This window comes from Felis catus, chromosome C2 (genome assembly GCF_018350175.1).
Source record: "Felis catus isolate Fca126 chromosome C2, F.catus_Fca126_mat1.0, whole genome shotgun sequence".
Classification (NCBI taxonomy): Eukaryota; Metazoa; Chordata; class Mammalia; order Carnivora; family Felidae; genus Felis; species Felis catus.
Window position 1 is genome coordinate 114,924,249 of NC_058376.1, and position 25,317 is coordinate 114,949,565.

The 25,317-nt window shown below is 34.0% G+C and overlaps 1 protein-coding gene across 6 annotated transcripts in view; it reads left to right on the forward strand.

The window, feature by feature from the left end:
* The window catches only part of HLTF (helicase like transcription factor), a 50,967-nt gene that overhangs the window by 14,814 nt on the left and 10,836 nt on the right, over positions 1-25,317 (forward strand). For 3 of the 6 annotated variants that reach the window (XM_045037462.1, XM_045037464.1, XM_045037463.1), the window contains exons 8-20: positions 1,543-1,638; positions 4,725-4,797; positions 6,129-6,219; positions 7,746-7,825; positions 7,911-7,952; positions 9,008-9,097; positions 11,974-12,071; positions 16,056-16,199; positions 17,318-17,456; positions 18,106-18,241; positions 19,344-19,523; positions 24,520-24,644; positions 25,099-25,289. In XM_045037462.1, the coding sequence (XP_044893397.1) occupies positions 1,543-1,638; positions 4,725-4,797; positions 6,129-6,219; positions 7,746-7,825; positions 7,911-7,952; positions 9,008-9,097; positions 11,974-12,071; positions 16,056-16,199; positions 17,318-17,456; positions 18,106-18,241; positions 19,344-19,523; positions 24,520-24,644; positions 25,099-25,289 (1,485 nt within the window). The remainder of the gene's footprint in view (positions 1-1,542; positions 1,639-4,724; positions 4,798-6,128; positions 6,220-7,745; positions 7,826-7,910; positions 7,953-9,007; positions 9,098-11,973; positions 12,072-16,055; positions 16,200-17,317; positions 17,457-18,105; positions 18,242-19,343; positions 19,524-24,519; positions 24,645-25,098; positions 25,290-25,317) is intronic. The other 3 variants (XM_019810583.3, XM_045037465.1, XM_045037466.1) reach the window with 3 other exon arrangements.

Consider the following 25,317-nt stretch of genomic DNA (forward strand, 5'->3'; position numbering starts at 1 on the left):
TTTATTAAAGGTTAGTAGTTACAATGTAGAATTTAAAAATGGTATTAGAATGGTTTTGTATTCTGTTCCATTAAAATTCATTGGTTTAGCTTGCCCATTGAAAGGATATTTTAATCATGCATGATTTTATAACATCAGGCATTGCTTATTTAGAAAATATTGGTTCACTGAGTTACACACATCTGCCAGATGTTGATGCATTTCATTGTATAGGATCAAAAGTTTACACTCTTTGGTATTACTGCTGATCATATTAGGCATTTATATTTTGGGAAGCTGCCTGTGCTCATGGTGTCAGATATAAGTGTTCCAACATTCTAATTTTTGCTTGAAAGTTCAGATCTTACCATTAACAACAAATCTGTTTATTTGCCCTTAAAGATAGCCTTACTTTGTTCATTTTTCAAGAAAAAGTCTACCACTCAGTCATGAATAACTGGTTATTGGTCATTCTTTCAAGTATAAATAATTAAGCATGAAAACGTGATGATGCATGGTGGTGCATGGTGGCTAGTTGAGGTTGTAACCTCAGTCTCACAAGTAATTTTTCTGTAGATAATCCTCATATTTTGGTGTGCAACAGAAGTAATTTATATGTATTTCCCATCTTGTTATACAGAATATTAAAAAGGTGTGTACTTGAGGCAAGATTTAATAAAATTCATGTGTACTGCTTCATCAAGAATATTCTTACAGAACATTCTTAAAATGAAACTGGCATTTTTTTTTTTTTAAACTGTGAGTATGTGGCAGCTAAAAATACAATGTATAATGTAGTGCCAATGGCTTTGTTTCATGCTAAGGCACCAGCAGTTTTACCCACAACTCCCTTTTGTGGCATTACTAAAGATATAACACAAATAATGTCTTGGTAGTATTATGAAAATGGATTTGCACATACACTCCTGAGAGGGTTCTGGGAAATCCTAGGGCCTGTGGACTACACTTAGAAAACTGCTGCCTTAACTGTTTTAAAATTGCCAGAGAGTTCTGTCTGTGTTGCTAATTACAAATTCAGCTATGGAAAATAATGAAAAATTATGTGTTTTTATTTAAGAAAAATGCATAAGAAACACCATGTCCTTTATGCTTGATAAGTTACAGGTTTTAAGTATTACAGTTACCTTTAAATGAAATAAAATGATTAGATCATGTGCATATTGGAATTACTAACCATTTTAAATTAGCTCTGAACTACATGGCAAGCAAATAGCTGTAGTTTCATGATAAATTTATTAGTTCAGAGTTAAATGTAAAATCTTAGGACAGCAATCACTTAATAGAATGACATTTCTCAGGGATGCTTATAGTATTTTATGGAGTACATCATTTAATAATTCTTAGTAATACAGTGTGGGAAGGCATTTCCTAATCAACAAAATACTTTTACTAATACATAGATTATTTAATACAATAGTATGTTCCTATGGCCTTGAATACTACATAATATTTGCTTACTTGATTTTTAAATTGGTTTTAGAATGTTCTATGGCCAACTGAGTTTCAGAATCTGACCATTTGTCTTTTAAAACATTTTTTAAGGGCAAAACTTTGACAGCCATTGCAGTAATTCTTACCAACTTCCATGATGGCAAACCTCTTCCTGTTGAGAGAATTAAAAAAAGTCAACTGAAGAAGGTAAAGTATTAGAGTGTTTTCTCCGAAGTCTCTGGTTCATTATAAGACCTTTTAATTTTACCATTAAAAAATAATTTGCCAAAAAATTGATAATATCCAGTGTTTTCAGAGAAACGGTGAAAGGCCTCTCTTATGTGTTGCTGATAAGAGTGAAAGTTGGATACTAAATTCTTGAGGGTAATTGGGTAATATATATCAAGAATCCTAAAAGTGTTTATAATCTGTGATTCGGTAATGCCATTTCAGAGAAACTGTGTAAGAATGTTATTAGAAATGCATTTTTTTTCAGAAATAGAAAAGTACAAATCTCTCCCCCGAACCCCAGCATTATTTTAAAGGCACAAAAGAAACTACTTTCAATAAGGTAACAGTTATGTTAATAAATAGTCATAAAATTTAATATTATGCAACTACAAAATCCTGTTCTTTGAAGAATACTTATTTTTATGATATTTTTAGTTTAAAAAAAAAAGGCCAGGTACACATTTATGAGTTGAGTCCTCATTTTGGAAAGGCATATTTATGTATGTCTGAATATAGTCACACACAGTGCTAATTGTGTCCTAGTGACGATAACATGGGTAACTTTCTTGATACTACCTAATATATATTTTTACACATGGCATACAAACACAATATATTTATATTTAGTTTCTAAGAATTAAAAGTGAATTCATTTTAATGGAAAAAATAAATGTTAGAGTGAAACAATTGTTTTTCATTCTCAGATGAAAATCCAAAGAACTTAAAGTAGGAAATAGCTGAGAAAATGGCATATGCAAAATACCTCTTTTTTTTTTTTTTGACTTTTCTAAGTTTGTCTTTATTTTTTTAAGGTTTATTTGAAAGAGAGAACAGGGGAGGGGCGGAGAGAGAGAATCCCAAACAGGCTCTGTGCTGTCAGCACAGAGGCCGACATGGGGCTCAAACCCATGAACCATGAGATCATGACCTGAGCTGAAACCAAGAGTCAGACGCTTAACTGGCTGAGTGACCCAGGTGTCCGTAACTTTTTAGTTTTTAAAGAGGCTGCATATCATTTTCCTGCCACTGCATATTGAGAGTCTATTTATTAATTTCTGCACTTATGTGCATTTTCTTCTTTGTACTTTTATTGGGAGTTTAACTCTGTCATTTGAATGTCTGAGATTCAACTGCTTACTATGAGTAGTTTGATGCTTTACATCCTGTTCTTCCTAATTTGGTAATTAAAACAGAAGAACATCACCTAAGACTATACTGACAGCTTCGGTAGCAATTAATAGCTTAAAAAATTATCATCAGTAAGGCTTTCCCTCCCCACCACCCCCCGCCCCAGAATCAGCCATGCATTTAAGGTATTGTGTTTAAGTAGGAAGGTTTTAGGATATTTAGTTTGCCCCATTCCTTACAATTGAGGCTAAAAACGTGATTTCCAGCTAAGAATTTATTGGAACAAAAATTACACTGTTTTAAATAAATTTAGATATTCCAGGCTTACAGAGTGAAATGTCACTGATTTAAGTTCCATTAGATTGGAATGTAGTATGATTTAATAGGTTGGACTTCGTAGGTTTACATTTGAACTCTCAGAAGAAAAAACTTACTGAGCAAATTCATTTAATATAAAACAGTAACGTAAAGGATATTTTTTTTTATCATCTAATATAAAACAGTAATGTAAAGGACATCCACATGTATTTGTGGATGAATCTCTAGATTCTTTTTTCCATGTTGTTAAATATAAATGGTTGTACTAATTATTGAAGAAGACTAGGTATAACATTTGGTGAGAAGCATTTTTAACATCAGTTTCTTGCACTGGGTGTTGTATATAAGTGATGAATCACTAAAATCTACATCTGAAACTAATATTGCACTGTATGTGAACTAACTGGATTTTAAATAAAAACTTAAAAAAAATCCATTTGTCTAGCTTGTAAGAAAAAAAACAATGGTGTAATACTGCTCTAATAAAAATGACAATTTTGGATTGTAGTGTATCATGTATTTAATATTTAATGGCTGTACAATCTTAAATAATAAATATTTGACATTGGTTAAAGTAAAAATACCCTGAGCTCTGAAAAAAAAGATAAAAACTTATTTATCTAAAATAATTCCTCTAGTTACATTTTTCTACCTGTTATATTTTAGATTTTCAACATATTTAGACTCATACCATTAGAAGGAGATGGATCTTTTCAACTACATTTTTAGTAAAATTTAACTCTGGGATTTTATAAGATGTTTCAAATTTTATTTTTTTTAAACTAAAATCAAACTATCCATTATTAGCCCTAATCTCAGCAGAAATTACTTTTTACTCTTGACCACCAGTTCTAATCTCCATTCAGTATGACTTCATCACCTCTCTTTTTCAATGGGAAGAATTAAATTCAAACCAATTGGCATTTGTCATTCCTCCCTACAGAATCATTAAGTCAAGAATTAAGATTGGAGGAACCCTTCCCATTAGAATCATTTAAAAATATTTTTACAAAGAGATATAAAATTGTACTTTTATAGAAGTTTTTGTACATATGTCTGCATTGATACATTTTGAACCAAAGGGATATACATGAAGGGTAAAAGAAAAAGTCCAGGCTGGCAAGAAAATCCTCAATAGAATATGATAGAATAGAATATCCTAGTACTCTAGGATCTGTACTATTGCATCTACCCCCTGGGAGTTCCAGAGAACAAGATGGCAATGAGGGCCTCATTAAAGATAAGTTATTTACTGAGTAGGGACTCTTGGTTTGAAAGTTTGTAGTCTGAGAATTCCTTTTAATTCTAAAGTAAATTCCATTTCACAAGTGTTTCTTACATTAATGAATATGCCATTTATAACTGAGTTTTGTTATTTGTATTTCTTTTGAACAGATAAAGACCAACTAGTGTTCACTTTTGAGAGAGCTGTGAAAAAAATTTTAATTGGTTTATTTTTCCTCTTCACTTAATGCATCTCCCCCAATTGCCCCAGAATGGGATAGCAATATAAGTAATCTTTATTATGTAAAGCAAAGCAGTATAAAATAGGATGCTTTTTAAGTTTATTTAAAACTGACAGCAGTGCTTTGTAAGAAATATGCCTTTTCATCCAGGAGTGTAATGTTAACGATCAAACTATGAAACTTGGAGGAAATACCAGTGAAAAGGCAGATGGACTAATCAAAGGTAAAGTTTACTTTTGAACCATGACCCCATATTTGATTTAAATTTTTCCAGTTTGATGATGTAATTCAAGCTCTGGCTTTGTAATATACAAAAATTTTAGATATTTTTTTCTAAAAATCTCGGGAGAACTGGTAGGAAAAATTTCATCAAGGAGGTCATGATGGAATTGGGTGGTTGTATACCAGTCAGAGAAGCTAAGGAAGAACATTTTTGGTTGAGAAAAAAAATTCATGAAAGGGCAGTAAAAACAAAAGAACAACATAAAACCTATTTTGTTCTGGGACCTCAGAGTAGTTTATGTTAATAATAATGTAATATGCATGAATAATAGCAGGTAAGAATAGAAAGATAGGTTAGAGCCAAATTCTGAAGTTAGAGGATAAATGAAAAGAGAACTCTGGATTTAGCAGTTAAATAGCTGGTGTAGCTGTTAATGGCCTTTGGAAAATTAATTTCTGAAGATTGGTTAGAACAGAAAAACTGAAAATATTTTCAGATAGAATAGTAAGTGAAGAATTAGAAATGACAGTTGTATGCTATTATGTATTTTGCTAAGTTTGAAATAGGAGAAACAAAAATCGTTGGAAATGAAGGCAGAGTTGAGGGTTTTTTTTTTTTTTTTTTTGTAGGGGAGAGCATTATGAAAGAAATCCGTGGGTAAGAGGTGTGGGATAAAATGGAGAGAATAATTTTTAGGCCTCTTGGCGGGGGCGGGCAATGAGACCAAGAGCATAGATAAGTGAATTAACGTTAGAAGGAAAGAAAGTAAGGTTGATGGGAAATATTTAATTGAGGGAATTTTAAAAAGGTAGGAAAATTGGGATTATAGAAAATGGTATTCAATTTTCTTTGAAGGTGAAGTAGGTCATCATCTAGGAGTCAAGGGAGTGAAGAATCTAGGCAAAGGGTCCAGTATATACCACTGTGGTGAGTGGGTAGGGAGGCTGAGTGATACATAAAAGAGTTGCTAAGTGACACAGGCAGCAGGTGAGATTTGAAAATGTAAACTTGTAATGCCACCTATTTATCGTTCATTTTTTTCCAGCAGCTCTTAGCTGCCTTGGTGTACAGCAGGAAATTCAGCCAGCCAGTTTGGGAATTGGCTGGATGACTACAGGGGAAAGACTGGGTACAAGAAATTGAAGGTATTTTTTAGTGAGAATATACTATACTTAAAAACTAGTAGAGAGAATAGCTGGCTGATTGAAAGAAGAGGAATGAAGATACTAAGAAAGTTGAACTATTGAGTTGGAAAACCAAAGTTTTAAGGATACTCAGCCAAGACAGTTTACTAATACTCTGTATATTTGTCCTTTTCTTTGAAATGAAAGGATCTAGATGTAGTGGAGAACCCAGTATTTCAGATGTCAAGGGAAAGAATAAATATCCCAAGTCAGAATTGTCTAGCTCCCGCCCCAAAAGGTAAATTTTGTTATGGTTTGATTGTATGTAATATTTGTTTAAACTCTTTCTCCATTTTCTTATATATAGGAGAGAGATAAGACCATTATATCTCAGTTATGTAGTTCTTTCAAATTCATTCTGTTATTTGAAACTACCAAAATCACTGTTACTTAGGCAGGTTGGGTGTTCCTGTTTTATAGGTGAAGAAAAGTAATACTAATCTATAAAAGAAGTGAATTGATAGTTTCTAATAATCACTTAACCTTTCTACCACTTTCTTTCCTGTTCTTTTACATAGGAACTAAGATCTAGCTTCCAAGTTTTTTGTTTTTGTTGACTTTGGAAGAGTTTTCCTATTATTTTCAGGAGATAAAAACTGACAGCTATTTATTAGATGACTTGGTAGAAACATTCTGTTCATCTCAGTTCTTTCTTCACCTTTAGTAGAAATAAAATATGATGAAGTTATTTATGGAGACTATTGTGTTAATGTAGACTAGAGGGAGAATTTGAATAAAGCGCATAATGCTCCTCTGATGTTAACTTGAATCTGTTAACTTTATAAATTTCATTTACCCTCTGAAATAGGTCTAAATGACTTTTATTTGTACTGTATTTTTACCATTAATATCTGCAGATGTGATTTCAAATCTGAGTCTGTTAGCTAGTCCAATAAGGATCTCAAAACTGGGGCTTTTAATTGTTTTCTTCATTAATACCTGTCTTAAACTGAGCACAAAACCAGGGCACCTCAGTTTCTCATCTGGATCTCAAATCTTACAATTCTGAGCTGACCATGATGAGCCTGAGAATAGCACTATTAGGTTGACCAGATAAGATTAAAGGACATGGAAATAAAAATAAAGAGGACATGGGATAAACTAATAACCAATACATATGATAATTTATACATGTATGTTACTGTGCAACAGGCACTATTTTAGGGGCTTTGCATATAGTAACACATTTTATCCTATGAAGTGAATTGTATTTTTGCTCGTTATTTTCCAAATGAGGAAATTAAAGCATAGATGAATATTAAGTAACTTGCGTAAAGTCACATAGCAAATAAGTAGCTGAATGGGATTTGAATATAGGCAGTCTGACTCCAGAGGCCATTATTTTTAGCAACTTAATCACTGTAATGTACTTTCTACACAAAATACATAAAATTTTTCATTGTGAATTATATTTTTCTCTTAGCTGCTCATTTTATATTGGAATTATTTTCTTTGATAAGAGTTATTCTTAGTTCTAGTTTTATATAGGTGTTTCATTTGAATTACTGAATATTAAATTCAATATATAAAATTATTATTTTAGGATGGTTTTCTTTTTCAAATTTAATAATAGTGGTACTGCATTTTGTATATAAATGTATCTGGTTATGAAAGCAAAATGCTTTTTAGGAAATTTTACTTTCATTTGTCAAAGTTCCTTGAATTAAAACAATAGGAAGCATTATACTGCTTTTATTAAAACTTATGTTTTCATATCTCATTTTATTTTGGTTTGATAAAAAATTTGTGTACACTTTATTTTAGAAGAAAAACTGTTGTCCAGTATATTGAAAGCAGTGATTCAGAAGAAATTGAAACAAATGAATTGCCACAGAAAATGAAAGGTAATGTGAAATGGATTTGATTTGATAATGTGTCCTTTATTCTGATTTCCTACTGTGACTCTTTTTATATTTGGTTTTGTTGTAGGCAAACTGAAAAATTCACAGTCTGAGACTAAAAGAGTAAAAGGTATGTATATACATCTCAGTATCCATAATCTACTCTTAAAGATTATTAAAGTAAAACTCCATAGGTTTGTATCTCTCTAGCTTAGAATTCTTTAGTAGCAGATCTTTTTTTTTTTTAACTTATTTTTTTCTAATGTTTATTTATTTTTGAGAGAGAGAGAGACAGAGCACGAGCAGGGAAGGGGCAGAGAGAGAGGGAGACACAGAATGTGAAACAGGCTCCAGTCTCTGAGCTGTCAGCACAGAGTCCGATGTGGGGCATAACCCACGAACCGTGAGATCATGACCTGAGCTGAAATCAGACACTTAACTGACTAAATCACTCAGGCGCCCCTCTTTAGTAACAGATCTTAAACTTGACTCCTGTTCACATTTGAACTATTCCATGGAACTTATCAAGGGTGGTAAATGAATGAGGTAAATTGAAAGATTAGTTTCAAATTAAAATCTAAGAGAAATATTTAAACTAACTTTAAGCACAGTAATTTTTACCACTTATAAAATTACTTCAATAAAACCTTATTTGTATATATATAAATTATAATTACAAAAGTTGGGTGGGAGCATCTCCTGGGTAATAATTGTTAGTTCGTATTGTCATACAGATGTAAAAATAACCAGTATCATTACTTTTATGTGTTACTTTAAAACATAACTCTTTATTTTTCTTTTCTTGTAAATCAGATCATATTATATTCCTAATTAGTTGAGAAAGTGTATTGCATTTGGAAAATAACTCGTTACCACTAACTGATCTGAAAATTTGGCAGCCTCATCATTAGAAGTCAAACACCTGTTTGCTTGAAAGTATTCTTCCACCTGGAAGCTGATTCACTTTGCATATGGCTGCTCCTACTTTCACATCTCTTCTCAAGAGAAGTAACACTTTATGATAAGTGACTGCCTATTCCTTCTCTGAGTTAGAATGATTCTTTTTAGTGTCAGGTCACCAGATATTTTGTTTTTATTTAGTAGTATAAGCTCTTAAGATATAGAGATATAAGCACAGGGGAGAGTTCGTTTTCCAGTATCTTAATGATTCTGTGGTTATTTCAGCAGGATCTTCTAAGGTTAAAGAAGATGCAGAATTTGCATGTGCACTTATTTCATCTACCCCTGCAACAAAAAGGAGAATGTTGAAAAAAGGTCAGTAAATCTTACGGTTTTTTAGTTTTCGTTTTTTTCACTGCAAAACAATTTTAACATGGTACAAGAAGTTTAAAAAGTAAAGAAAAGAATGGGGTGCCTGGGTGGCCCAGTCGGTTAAGCATCTGACTTCAGTCTAGGTCATGATCTCTCCATTCCCAACTTCGAGCCCCGCATTGGGCTCTGTGCTAACAGCTCAGAGCCTGGAGCCTGTTTCAGATTCTGTGTCTCCCTCTCTCTCTCTCTCTGCCCCTTCCCCACTCACACTCTGTCTCTCTAAAAAGTAAACATTAAAAGAAAATTTTTTTTAAAGAAAAAGGTACAGAATCCTTTGTTCTTGGAAGTGCATGTTTATGTGTTTTCCTTCTAATACCTTTTCTTTTGTTAATTCTGTTTATTTTAGTTAGGTCAGAAATATGATGGAAAAGAGATACTTTACTCATCTTAGTAGTAGAAATATTTTCTTCTACTGAAGGCCTAGAGCAATTGATGGCTATTTATTTTTTTCATTAAAATATATATTAGTGTTTATTTATTTTGAGAGAGCACACATGTGCAGGGAAGGGGCAGAGAGAGGGAGCAATGGCATCCTAAGTGGACTTTGCTGTGTCAGGAGCCCTATGTGGGGCTTGATCTCATGAACCAAACTGTGACATCATGATGTGAGCCAAAATCAAGAGTTGGATGTTTAACTGACTGAGCCACCCAGGTGCCCCTTGATGGCCCTTTAAAACCTAATTTAATATGAATTCTTTAAATTGTAATATTCAGTTCTTAGTATGAGTAGAATTTTTCACTTATGAATGTTAGTGACCTTTATTATAATTTTATATTTTGTAATTCATAGGAAAACACTGTAAGGCTCTAAATATTTGAGATTCAAAGAGATTGATCTCTAGGGTTAAGGAGATCTGGGATGAGTTACTATATTTCTGTGCCTTAGTCTCCTCTGTTTTACATTTTGGGGATATACCAGATACAAGTCTGTTTCATAGCTTATGTCTAATGGTGGGGAAACATAAATAATTGAACACAGAACTTTAAATAATAAGCACTGTGAATAAAATAAAGGTGGATAGTAAAGAATGATGAAAGGGACCTGTTAAAGAGGTTATTTGATGGATCACAGAATGATGTTGGTCTAAGAATCAGACAGGAATGGAAAATAGGGGTGCCTGGATGGCTTAGTCAGCTCAGGTCACGATCTCACAATCATGGGATCAAGCCCCCTGTTGGGCTCCACACTGAACGTGGAGCTTGCTTGGGATTTTCTCTCTCTCCCTCTCTTCTGCCCTTCTCCCGCTTGTGTGCACATGTGCTCCCTCCCTCCCTCCCTCCCTCCCTCCCTCCCTCCATAGCTCGCTCTCTCAAAAATAAATAAACTTAAAAAAAAAGGGATGGAAAATACAGGCATTTCAAGTAGAATACTCAACCCTAATTTTAGAAATTTTAAGAAATGGGGAATTTTCTGTTGAGATAGAATTAAGATAGAATTCAGTTAGAATTAAGTTCACACACAGAAAGTTCTTTTTCCTTGCAGGCACACAGCCATAATAATAGAAGAGAGAAACTGTAAAAAATCATAGCTGTGAAAAAAACCCCAAAAAACAAAATAAGCATATTTCTGGAAGAAAAGCAGAATAGAAACAAAAATCAGTGAGTGGAGACAGAAGTGATATCTTGTGGTAGACAGTGTTTTCTAAAATAAGACACAAAAAATTATAAGGAAAAATTGATGAAATTCTACTACATTTTGAATTTCCATGCATCAAAGTGCACCATAAACGAGGTAAAAAATAAGACTGAAGAAGATATTTCTGGTAAGTGTAACTTACAAAGGATTAGCATTTAGAGTGTGTAAAGAAACCTCCACAAATCCATTGGAAAAAGACAATCCAGTAGGAGAAGAGCCACTAAGAATACAAATGTACATTCCAAAGTAAGAAAACACAACCAATAAATGTGGGGAAAGATAGGCAGATTCAGTCATTGAGGAAATCAAATTAAAGGAACAGAGAGGTACTATTTCACCCATTATATTTACAAACATTTAAAAATCTCACAGTGCCAAGTATAGGCAAGGTTGTGCAGCAACAGGAACTCCCAGGTACTATGGAGTATAAATTACCATGGTATGAGCAATTGGGGCAAAAATAATGAAGATAGATAAATCACCTAGATATGTAAAAGGATACCTGAAAAAAAAATTTTTTATTGTGTTTTTTAGAAAAATATTGAAATAATATAAATACTGTTCAGTAGGGAATGGAAAATAAAATTGTAGTGTGTCCTTTTATAGGGTGCCTGTGTATCCTTGCAGCATGGCAGCTGGCTTCTTCCAAAGGGAGTGATCAGAGAAGGGGGGTGGGGGGGAAACTTAATCTCAGGAGTGATGTACCACCATTTTTGCCATATCCCTAATAGAATGTGGGAGGGTACCATGTGAGGTTGTGACAGTCAGAAAGTGGATATTATTAGGGGCCATCTTGGAGTCTGGTTACCACATTAACTATAGCACAGATTCCAAAAACTGCATAGAACAAATGTTATCTTAATAACTATGAGTAACAAATACATATCAGGACATATTCCAGATTTTTTCCATGTGCCCCCTCTCAATCATAGTTCTCTACCTCCCATAAGTAATCAGTGTCTAGATTTGTAGTTATTTAAAGTGACAAGGTAAAAAATAATAAATCGACAAGGTAAAAATCTAGTTCCTGTTACTTCATCATGGCTGGAAACAGAAGTCTATCTGCTTCATTTTAATTCTTCCTAATTACTCTTTTCATAGAAGCACATATTGCCATCTCTTTATTGACTTCATATATATGCAAAAAAAGCTGAAGACTGTTTCAACTGATTCACTCTTTTAGGAGCATCTGCAGTAGAGAGTTCAAAGAAAACTGATGTTGAAGAGAGACCAAGAACAACACTGATCATCTGTCCACTTTCTGTGTTAAGCAACTGGATTGTAAGTCTTCACAGCCTTTTAAGATGTGACATAATTTATATTTTAGTTTTCATCTTGAAAAGTATTTTGTTAAAGTCATTCATTAGGAGAAATATGTTTGGTCAGCATTCTATGTCTAAGTCAAAATAATTTGTTAGGTGACTCGGGGTTTTATTTGCTGAATTGAAGTACTTCTTTTTTTTGAAGATTTATAGTAAAAGAAACATCATTAATTATTATCATAAGATTTGGTTTATAGTTCTTCCTCTGCCATTTCTGTCCCCCAAGGTAGGAAAAGTATATAACTTTAAGATTCCACTATGTTTATGAACTATTGAAAACTCTTTTCTAAGAACTACACTAGCAATATCTTTTGTTTATATAACAACTTGTAACATTTAGTTAACTCGTATGTACTCCGTTATTCCCTAAGCTCTTCTCATAGACTTTCTCGTTTAGTCCTCACAACTATTATTCTCATTTTCCTGGTGACCAAATTGAAACACAGAGAAATTCAGGAACTTGCCTAAGATCATCCAGCTAATAAATGATGGAGCTAAGATATAATCTCCAACATTCTAATTCTAGAGCCTATGCTTTTACGACTACCAGAAAATTTTTTTTCTTCCAGATTGAATTTCTATTCTAGAACATTACATTAGAATAGAACCTCTTTCTGTGTTATGTATAAGGAACAGCTTGGTTGTGTTTCCTTTCCAGTTTGAGCTTCAAGCTGCATGTTATAATGAAATGATGACTATAGGAAGCATTGTGAACATAAGGACCACTGGATGTGAACTTCTGTTCTTGCCATGTCAAAGGTTATTTGCATCTCTCCTGGCCTTTTCTCCTCTAATCTCAGAGGTGGAAGAGGTCCCACTCTTTGTAAGACCATTATCTTAGTCTAGGCATTGGATTCCATCTCTTTCCACCTTTGCATTTTATCTGTTATTTTTCTCTTTCCCTGGTTATTTAGTCTCTGCAGTGGCTTTTTCTTGACACATACTCAGATCTTTTTCATTTTTAACTACTTCCTCTTGATTATTTCTCACCCTTAAGTTGCTGCTCTTATCCTTTCCTTCTCTGTCGTACTTTTTGGGGTTTAATTTCCACTTTGTGCTTTTACTTCTTAGCCTATAATCTGGCTTCTGCCACTTGTTCTCTAACTTGCTTTGGAAAAGATTAGTAGTTATTGTCTAATTGTCAATTCTGTGCCTCTTTATTTTCTTCTTGACTTTTATGTACTCTTGCCTTCTTTGGTTCTTTTTATTATAAGTTTTTGGTGTATAGATATAGATTTTTAAAATTAACATCTTTTTCTGATTTGTGTGTCATTTTTCCTCTTGAGACCAGAGTGAGGTTTAGTTCCCTCTTGCTCTTTTTTTAATTCCAAAAAAACTATCCTCTTTTTTTTGAGATGTAGTTCATTGTGGGAAGGACAGTACACAGGTACTAGAATGACAGTTTCAGGGTGAGGTTTACAAGTATTAAGGAAGTATAAACAGAACTATGAGTCTTTAAGAGCTTGGGTTCAGGATATGTTTTTTAAAAGTGGCTGGTCAGTATTTCATTATAATTTAATATTTGGAAAACAGCAAAATTTTTATAAAATAAACTTCAGAAAGGAAACCTTGGCAAAGTCTTGCCTACTGAGATTATGGAGAAAACTGATTTTTAAAGGAATGAGAGCTGGTGGCATATATGGAATCCTGGCTGAGATTAAAATTTTGCAATCTCTCAATAAGCTAATTCTTCCTAACCCCCAAGTAAATGACCTAGCACCCCAATGAGTAGGCTAGAACTACCTTATCATCCTTTTGTTGTCTTCAGATCTGGGAAGGAATACAGTTAAAGCTGTAAGAGACCATCACACTTCCACCACATACTTATTCTGAATACTTGGACAAGTTACTTCTCCTCCCAATGGAAAATGAAATAGTATCTATTTTATTCATATACAGCACTTAGCACAGTGACTAGAAACTCAATACTATAACTCTCTTTTTCCAGGAAAGTTAATTTTTTTCTATTTCAGTTCTAGTCCTTTCACAAATACATTTTTTTTTTTCCATTTCAAAGCAGTCCATTGATTCAGTTTTCTATTGGATTCTTTCTCTTTTCCTTTTCCACCAGTTTTCTTAATAAAATTCTCTGCATTTTCACCTTAAGTCTTTCATGTTTTATCCTCTTTTCTTAGTATTTATTCCTTCACTGTTTCAGGTATCATTCTCTCTTCAGCTCATAGTATGGTTTTTGCTCTCACCCTCTATAGTAACTATGAAGGCCTTCAGTGACCTCATTGTTGCCGTGTCCGCTGAGTTCCCTTTTTCTTTACTTCTGCTCTGACTTTATTTTTCTTTTTACAGCATTTTGTTAATGTTTTATTTTGTAAGACATCTGTAGGCTCTGTGCAGTTAGTACAGAGCCTGACGTGGGGCTCAAACTCAAAACCATAAGATCATGCATGACCTGAACCAAAATCGAGTGAGATGCTTAACCAACTGAACCACCCAGGTGCCCCTAAACCTTTTTCAGAGAGAGGGAATGAACATAAATTACAAGTTAAAAAAAATCTACCTTGTATTCCTTCTTGAAATTTTAATACTTTTCCCCTCCCCACCCTGTCCAGTTTTGTTGCTCCCCCAGGTTTCTGACCACTACTTTTCTCCCATGGTTTCTATGTAGTCTGCCTTTCCCCCCTGCGTAACAAGCATGGTATCTTTTTTGAAATATTAGAAAATTTTTTAAGCAAATCTGCATTTACTTAAACAAGATTCAAGAATTTCAAAAGTTTGCCACATTTGCTTTGTTTTTTTCTTTGCTGGAATATTTTAAATCCTGTCCTAATAGAAACAGAGGCCGACTGTTTAAATTCTATCATTTTGTAGGCTCTTCCCCTAACCTTCTTTTCTCATTATACATGTTCTAAGAATATCTTATTCATTCCTAAGCTTCATGTACTGTCTGCTGATAACTTTATAAAGTCCATCTCTACATTGTATTACAGGCCAATATTTAAATATTTGTAGTATACATCTCTAGTCAGACATTCTGTAGTGGCCAAAAATTTTAAATGTCTAAAATAGTAATACTATTTTTTTCTCATTTTATACCTACTTTCCCCTTCTTTTTTTTAAACTTACATCTTTATCACACAGTTCTAGGCACTCACTTTAAGTATTAAGGACTTTTTTTTGTTTTTTGTTTTTTTCATATCCCATATTTATGAGTCCTCAAGTCCCATCAGTCTCTTTTTTTTTGGTATCTTTCTTTCATACCTGTCCTTTTTATTCTCTTCTTACTTCTGACATTCTGGTTTAGGGGTTTATCATCTCCCACCTAAGAGTGAGAGCTTTGTTTCTCTGGTGTCCTTTTTCCCCCCAATCTAATCATGATTTCTTTTTTCCTGCTCAGTCTCTCAGACCTATTATTTTCATGATTTAAAAAAAAGTCAAGTGCTTTAAATTGATTATGTCCTCAGAGAGGGCAGGGACTAGGTCTTATTTTTCTTTTTAGCTATACCACCCTTCTGGTTGATAATCTGACCAATAGTAGGCCTGTGATAAATGAATAAGAGTAGATACTGAGCTTGAATCTCTGCCTGTATTCTTGAAAATATTGGTTCTTTTGCTGTTTAATTTTATCAAGTTTACTTCCTGGGAGCAGTAGAGCCTTTCTGTTAATACTAGATTTTTAAAAAATTAATTACTGTTTAAAAGACATTTGGTTGTTTTTCCTTCTAAAAATGAAGTGGCTGCTCATTGGTAGGGCCAGGCAAAATTTATATAGTGTATTATTATGGCATATATGTCAGTTTTCCTGACAATACAATAGTAATTAGTATTGTTATTATCATGGTTGTTATTTTAGTTTAGGTAGCAGGAAACTTGATTTTATGCAATTTTAATAGTTTGATTTGTGATACTACTGCCAGGACAATACTTTTTTATATTATTCCCAACACTAATCTGCTTACTATTTAAAATATTTCTAATTTTCTTCTAGGATCAATTTGGACAACATATAAAATCAGATGTGCACTTGAATTTTTATGTTTATTATGGTCCTGACCGTATAAGAGACCCAGCCTTGCTTTCAAAACAAGATATTGTTTTGACTACATACAACATTTTAACTCATGACTATGGAGTAAGTATGCTGAGACTCCTATTTCAGAAGTTGAATTTGAGAAATATTCAGGTTTCTAAAGTGTTCTAAAATTCAGACTTTGTGCTCTTTTTTTCTAAATACTTAAGAATACGTAGGAAGTCAATAGGAGATTGTTTCTTAATACTCTGCAAAAAAAAGTTCAGCTTTCTTCAGCTAATTATGAATATTTTCCATTTAGAACACTTAAAGCTACAGTTTTACATTGGAATTGTAACTAAGTTTAGATAGCAGTTTGTAAGTGAATTCTATTTTTTCTTGTATTCTAGAATATTATTTTCTATCACAATGATTTAATTATCTCAGTTTAAAAATAAACTTTCTTTAATAGCTGAAATTTATGAGTTTCCTGATTCATTTAAAAGTTTAATTTTTGTTTGTTTGCCTATTCGTCGTTAAAATGTTTTTCAAAATACCTTATTGTCAAAATTTTGGTCTTCTGATAAGAACATTAACTATTACATAAAAGAAACTAATTATGTTAAATTCAATAATTCTTACTACTGAAAATTTTTCTATCATTACAGTTTTAATCTGAGGTGAAATTAGCTCAGTGTATTGAACCAAAGTCGCAGTAGAGAGCTAGACTACCTAGGTTTGAATGCTAGCTCTGCTATTTCCTAGCTGTAGTACTTTGAGTAACATACGTACTTCACACCTTGGTGCTTCAGTTTTCTCATCTGTAAAATAGGAGTAACCATAATATTTTGTAAGCTTTTGAGCATTCAGCAATTAAAAAAATTGTTTTTAATGTTTATTTTTTGAGAGAAAGAGACAGAGTGTGAGTAGAGGGGCAGAGAGAGAGGGGACACAGAATTGGAAGCAGACTCCAGGCTCTGAGCGGCCAGCACAGAGCCCGACACTGGGCTCAAACTCAAGAGTGGTGAGATCATGACCTGCACTGAAGTTAGACACTTAACCAACTGAGCCACCCAGGCACCCCGAGCATTCAGTAACTTAACGTGTGTACTGCTTAAAGCAGTATCTACCACACACTAAGCGTTGATACTAAAAAATAGTAGCAATGTGTATTTACCAAATTACATGAAGTACTGTTTTACTTCCCTGTGTTTTTAATTCACATGAAACATTTATTTCAGACTAAAGGTGATAGTCCATTACATAGCATAAGGTGGCTAAGAGTGATCCTGGACGAAGGACATGCGATAAGAAATCCAAATGCTCAGCAGACAAAAGCTGTACTTGATTTAGAAGCAGAGAGAAGATGGGTATTAACAGGTAAAAAGGTTATTTTTAAAAAATTCTCAAATATGTATCATTGAGTTAGGTAACTTGTAAGTTTTATGTGAATATACAAAGTTTGTTCTGTAATTAATCATTGAGGTCATTTAATAAAATATTTTGACTTGTTCTTCACAGTTCCCCATGCTATGGCAACATTGAATAATATAATGGAACAGTCACTAGATTTCTTTTTGAACCTTGGAGATTGATTAGACACTTTAATTCTCAATCAGAATCTTGATTTCCCTATTTCTCATCTTGAAGCCAAGCTTGTTTGCTACTTGTGACACCTGTACTAGAAAATGGGGAAGAGAATATAAACTCAAAGTCATTTTTTACCTTCTTGTTAGTACTGCTGGTTTAAAATCAAATAAATACATGTTCTTGGATAAGGAGAAAGTTGAATTCACTGGGCTGTGTTTTTTTTCTTTATTAGTATGGCAAGTAAGAGCTAAAAATTAGAGCAAAACTGTATTTTGAGATTGTGTATGTATTTAACAAAGGATTATAGTTACAGCTTGATAGCGGGTGTGCCTAGTACAGAATGCCTATTTTCAACTGTTGTTTTCTCTGATTGAGTCAGATGGATATTCTGAATGGATATTCTGGTTGTGGAGTTACAACAGTTTTCTGTTATTTTTAGGTACTCCGATTCAGAATTCTTTGAAGGATTTGTGGTCTCTTCTTTCCTTTTTAAAACTTAAGCCATTTCTTGATAGAGAATGGTGGCATAGAACAATACAGCGTCCTGTCACAATGGGAGATGAAGGGGGACTTAGGTAAGTAATTTCATGAAAACGGATTAATATTAGCAACAAATAACTGTAAGCAGCTTGAACCAATTGCCACTTTGAATACTATTTTAACTTCACTGTTGGCTTTCTTCTCCCAAAAGCATTTATAGTTTCATGCCTTTGGCTCTCAGAACCTAATGATTGTTGGCTGGGAAGACAAAGATTTCTAACTACCACTAAAACACAAGCTTTTCCTTTCTTTGATATTAGTCTAACTAAAAGGAAAGGCAGAGCTTTATGGTCTTTGTGTGTTGCTGTTACCCCTGAAACCACCATTAATTGGTTAAACAGTGGCAGGAAAAACTATATGCTCTGAACATCCAGTATGCACTAAATTTTCATAACTTATTTTGTGTAACTTTATATAGTGGTAATCGAATGGTAGGATATACACTCGCATCAATAAGAGAGAAAGCTGTTTCTCATGGAGACATAAATAAAATTCAACTTGGTGATAGCCATTTTACAGGGTACTCCGCTAATAATGTGGTTTAAGGTTTTTGGCTAGAGCAGTGGTTTTCAGAGTTTGGGATCCATTAGCAGGTTGTGAAATCATTATAAAGATGGCAGCTAGCCTTATAAAACAAAGTGAAGTAGAATAGAAGGTTTAAGAAATTAGAGCATTTTGTGTAAAATCACATTTTGTACTGTGATTTTCATATTACTGAAAAAATATTTTTGAAAGTAAGATGTTTTCTCATTCGGAGTTTATGAAATTTAGTATAATGCCTTGCAATTAGTGTAGGTACTTAAGAATTTGAGTGTTGAATATTGAGTGATGTAGTTAACAGAAATAAGTAAAAAGGTTAGTGATTAGAACAAAAATGGGGAGAAGTTAAGAAAAATAAAGGCAAGATAGAAGATTAGACTGTGACAAGTATTGAGTTGAGGGCAATCAGTGCATCATTGCTACAATTTTATATTTGTAGAATATATTTCTTATGATATCATATTGGATAAAACTCCAAAAAAGGGATTTTTTAAAAACTTACTAGGTTATAAAACAGTAATATATTAAAATACTTTTTTTGTTGTTAAGTCAACTTACACAGAAAAGTTATGTAATTATTTGTTTTATTTTGACTAGGCGTTTACAATCCCTAATTAAAAATATTACTCTTAGAAGAACAAAGACCAGCAAAATTAAAGGAAAACCTGTTTTGGAGTTACCAGAACGTAAAGTATTTATTCAGCACATTACACTTTCAGATGAAGAGAGAAAAATTTATCAGTCTGTAAAAAATGAAGGCAGAGCTACTATTGGAAGGTATGGAAAAAAGAAAGCCATTTTAGAAAATAATTTTTATTTTCTTTCCTATTTAACTGAATAGTATTTTTTAGAAATGTCAGCAGTAAAGTCTGAAGTATACTGAAAGATAATATGCTTCTTTATTTAAATTGTTTTTCATGAATTTGTAGTTGAAGTAAATGAAATTGTATTACAACTTACCAGGTAAGTAATTCCTTAAGTTAGGAAAAAAAATGAAATGATGAATTATGAATGGCTATTAAAAGACCTTGTTTGTTCTATTCCTGGCTCTCTATCATGGGAGTAGATAAAAACATTGAGGGAAGTATATATATATATATATATAGAGAGAGAGAGAGAGAGAGAGAGAGAAAACCTATTTAAGGACCAAAACTTTGGGGAATGTCCACATTTAAGAAGTAGGAAAATAAAGAGAAGTTTATGTAGAAGATTCTATCAAGGGCAGAATTATGAAGAAAAGTAAAGAAAACTGTTGGAGAAAGAGGGAATGGTTAGGAGTGTCAGATAGTATGGAGACTTAGAAAAGCCATTTAAATGGTGATTCAGGAGTTATTGGTGTAAAATCTTAACATAGGTTCACCAGAATAGTGAGGTGTGTACCAAATTGTAGGTGTAAGGGAATTGCAAAGAAGTAGCAGCTGTAGGTAGGGGTAGACCACTTTCATGAAGTTTGTAAACGGAAGAAGAAAGTGAGACTGGTACATAGGATTGCTGGTTGGTTGCTCTGTCAGTGTTTTGCATTTTATTTGAAAAATCTGCCTTGAGAAAAGAAAGCATAGAAGAGACTACACATAGAAAAGAGAATAAAGCAGATTGGTGGATAAAAATGAAGCCTAGCGGGGGGTAAAGAGTGCACTCAGTGAAATATGAGACAAAGGGTATCTACAGAGAAAGGTGGTGGGAAGTTGAAGATAGCTGGATTTGCAGCCATTATAAAAAGTTGTTAAAGTTCTTAGAGTGGGACACAGGCTTCATGTAGTATTGAATATATGTAGACTTTCCAACAACACGTGAAATCTGGGACTTTCCAACAACATGTGAAATCTGGGGAATAGGAGCTGATGACGTAGATTATAAAGGGATTGGGGATTGGTAGAAGGTGAGAAATTCTAGTCCAAGCAAGAACATGTTTGATGGTAGTGCTTATGGAACCAGAATGAGTAGGAGACAAGTAAAGGCAAAAGAGGGCTGAGAAAATAGGCGAATCTTCAAGATATGAGAACTTCATTGAAATACGAAGCAGGTTTAACAGGAATTAGTTTGAAAAAGATTGTTCTAAGTAAGTGATTTCAGATTTCAGAATTTTGCAGTGGTGATTGAAATTTCCTTCATACTCATTCTTTCAACCAGAATTTATTAAGTGTAATACATTTTGAGATACAACATAATAAAATAGACAAAAGTCTTTACCCTCAATGAGTTTATATTTTAATGGCAGGAAACAGACAATTAAAAAAAATTAAATTTTATGGAAAAAAACTAAAGCAGAGAAAGGGGATAGGAAGTGTTGAAGCTAATAGGTTATTCAGTGAAGACCTTACTGAGGTGATCTGTGGGAATAGGTCTAAAAGAGACTGGAATTGGGGACATTTCAGAGGGAACAGCAAGTATAAAGGCCCTGAGTTGGGAGCATGTTTGGTGAGCTTAGAAAGCAACTGAGGCAAGTGTGGCTGGATGATATGAGCTAGATGGAATAGCAATGATGTCAGAGAGAGATTGGAGTGGGGACTACATGGTGGTTTTGTAAGGCATTACTGCATATTTCAAGGACTTTGGCTCTTACTTTCTTTAGTTTAGAAAACTTTGAAGGGTTTTGAGCCAGGAGAGTGATATAATCTTACTTATATTTTAAAAGGATCACTGACTGCTGTGTTAAGATTTAGATTCTAGGAGTACGGGCATAGATAGGGAGAAGAGTGGCAGTAGTCAAAGTAAGAGATCATGGTGGTTTTCACTACAGTAGAGTGGTGATGAAGGGGGTGAAAAATGGTTGGATTCTGTCATAGTTTGAAGGCAGAGCCAACAGAACTTGCTGATGGGGAGGGAGACAGGAGTCAAAGATAACACTGAGCTTTTTCACATGAATGTGACTAGAAAGTTGAAATTACCATTTGCAGAAATAGGTCTGTGGGAGGAGCAGAGTTTTTTCAAGAAAGATCGGAAGTTCAGTTTTGGACCCATTGACTGATGCCTGTGAAACTTCTAAGTGGAGATGTCTCATATATAGGAAATTAGTGTTCACGGGAAAGTTCTTAATGTAAATTTGAAAGTCACCTGTGTGTAGATGGTAATTAAAGCATGAGACTGGATGAGAAGAGATCTAACAAGGAAGACAGGAGTGGCTGGTGGAAGAGGAGTGGTGGAGGCTTCTACTCTTATCTGGGACTCAAAAGAGATCGGTTAAACTGAAATGCTGACTATTAGTGTAGTAAGTGACCATGCCAAGGAATAGACTGGTTGTAAAGGTTATTCTATTTGAAAAGGTTGAGAAGAGTTAACTATTGAAACCACAGAAAAGAAATAGATTGTTTTAAAAGTTTTCTTTTTCTTTTTTAAATGTTTGTTTATTTCTGAGAGAGAATGAGCAGGGGAGGGGCAGAATCCAAAGCAGGCTCCAGGTTCTGAGCTGTCAGCAGAGAGCTCGACGTGGGGCTCGAACTCAAGAACCGCAAGATCATAACCTGAGCCACCCAGGCGCCCCTAAAAGTATTTTTTTACTATGTAATACATTTAGTAACATTTATTGAGCACTTACTAGATGTTATGCATTCAAGTGCTTATATGTTTTAATTCACAACAATCTTACCAAGTCAATACAATGATTACCCACGTTTTCTAGATAAAGAGTCTGAGGCCCAGTAACTTGTACTAGGTCACACAGCTAGTGAATGACAGAGCTGGTGTTTAGATTCAGGCAGTTTGGTTCTAGAGCTTGTGAGTTTAACCTTTATATTATATTGCCTCTTCTTTGTACTGTTGACTATTTAGAATTATTTGTTGACATAATACTACTATTACTAATAATAACAGCAGATAGATAGATGGATAGATATATGACTTAACCATAGTGCAGACACTATTCTGAGTGTTTTCCATGTATTAACTTTTTTAATACAACTGTCTTATAGTGTCATGGTAATAATACATACTCATAAAGATGTGACAGCTGAAGACACAGGTTAAAAATCTACCCGGAGCACCTAGGTGGCTCAGTTAGTTAAGTGTCTAACTTCGGCTCAGCTTATGATCTCACAGTTTGTGAGTTAGATCCCTATGTCAGGCTCTGTGCTGACAGCTCAGAGACTGGAGCCTCCTTTGGATTCTGTGTCTTTCTCTCTGCCTCTCCCCGACTCATGCTCTGTGTCTTTCTCTCTCAAAAATAAACATAAAAAAAAAAAAAAGAAAGAAAAACCTACCTAAAGTTTCACAGTTAAATTGGCAGAGCCAGGTTTTCAACTCAGTCTAGCTCTAGAGTCTGTGCTCCTAATCATTAAGCTGTACTTCTTCTATTGCCTTAATATACTTATAAATGTGATTGTATATAATTTTTGGATTACCCATTCTTCTTTCAGAAACCTGTCATTGTCCTGCTGTATTTTCTGTTGGATGTTTCTATTGAAAACCCTGATTTAGGTTTTTCTTTAAAGTCCAGCACCAAGACCTCTCTTGATTTTTTTCTGGAACATGTGATACTGTTTAAATCTGTAGATTCTGGGCTTTTCCACCTCCTCCTTTTCCTGGAAAGTTTTCTTTAAATGTTGTTTTCTGTTCCATTTTTTTTTATCTTTGTATGTTTTAGATGTTTTTTTGTTTTCCATTGGTATCATTTTATTCTAATCCTTTATATCTTTCTGTTAAATTTTATTTTTTCTAAGTTTATTTTTGAGAGAGAGCGCATAAGCAAGGGAGGAGCAGAGAGGTGGGGGGAGACACAGAATGTGAAGCAGGCTCCAGGCTCTGAGCTGTCAGCACAGAGCCTAATATGGGGCTCGAACCCACGAGCTGGGAGATCATGACCTGAGTTGAAGTTGGACTCTTGACAGACTGAGTCACCCAGGCACCCCTGTTTTATTTTGTATCTTTCTGTTTCCCACATTCTTGCTTATGTTTATGTCAGTGGCTTGTCTCTTTTATGCTGATTTCATTGTGGCTTTCATTTCTCTGATGGTTCACTTTTCTCTTTCACACTTCTGAACTGTACCACCTCAGTTTTCATCTGTTGTTTTGCCATGATAGTAAATCATGGCAGTATCCTTGTTCATAATTTTTATTTGCTCTGTGGCCACATTTTTTTGGTGAGTTTTCTTTCAATGCCATTTGTTCGTCCCTTGCTCTTTGCTGATTATTATATTTGAATGTCTTGAGTTCTTTCTGGACTATTTATGAGGTTAATATGAAGGGGGAAGGCCATAGCTATGTCACAGACTAGTAGGAAGTATCCCTATATAAATTATGACTCAGGGTTATATATATGAGCCTTTTAGGTTTTATTTGTGCTTATGCAACAGAGATCAGAAGCTGTAGATTCCTTGTAATATGGAATTTTATGCCCATAATCTTTTCTGTAAACACAGTAGGTCTGTTGTATTTCCTTATTTAGCTGGTCTTCTCTCTTTGGTATAAAACTTGTCCAGGGAAGTTCAGACCACAGCCATGTACCCTGTTCTGTTTTTGCATATGAAACATGTTGATTTTCCCCTAAGGGTTGTGCCATCTGTTTTGAAGAACTGTGCTCTGGCAGGTCTGTTTGAGATCTGCAGTCATCTCTCTGGGTATCTTCTATCCAACTTCTATTGTAACTGGCAGCCATTTCTCATATATTTTGCTTCATTGTTACAAGTCTCTTATTTCATTAAAGGTGGTTTGCTTTTCTGTTTTCCACTGTTTTGATTTCCAGAGAAGAAGGGAACAATGCCATTTTTATTCCACTATTTTAGAATAGGGAGTAATATTGCTTAAAGGCCTTCATAATATTTAACATTTTTATCTCTAGGTATTTTAATGAAGGGACTGTCCTTGCACACTATGCAGATGTCCTGGGTCTTTTGCTTAGATTGCGGCAGATTTGTTGTCATACTCATCTTCTTACGAATGCAGTGTCTTCCAGTGGTCCCTCAGGTAAGTAGATGTGATTGGTTTACACTATTATATTGGTTAGGGATATTTAAATCAGGATGAGAAATTTTTCATATTACCTAAATACAGTTTCTTATTCGTCAGATGAACATTGTTTTTAGAATAGGACTCAAGAATATACCCACAAATTCTTACCAATGAAATGGAGTAATAATGATGTCTTCCAGGATTTCCAGTGACAGATAACAGTGACAAATTGGATTTGCTTTTTATTCTGTGGTAGTATGTGCAGACTATAATGATGCTGTTGTGTAAGGTATATTATGTGGGTTAGCTACTATTCTAGCATCTGAATTTTTTTTTAATTTAAACCATGCTTTTTGCCTATGATAGAAAAAACCTAAATAAGGACAACCCGAGCAAAACTTTTCCCCATATAAGGAAGATTAACTTGTCTAGTCATATTACAAATCTTGCTGTGAAATTAATTTTTCAGCCTTTTCTCTAGGAAATGATACACCTGAAGAACTACGAAAGAAGTTAATAAGGAAGATGAAGTTAATTCTGAGCTCAGGTTCTGATGAAGAATGTGCAATTTGCTTGGATTCTTTAACGGTTCCTGTCATAACACATTGTGCACATGTCTTTTGTAAGCCCTGTATTTGCCAAGTCATTCAGAACGAGCAGGTTAGTTTATGCTAGGTACAGAGTCAGT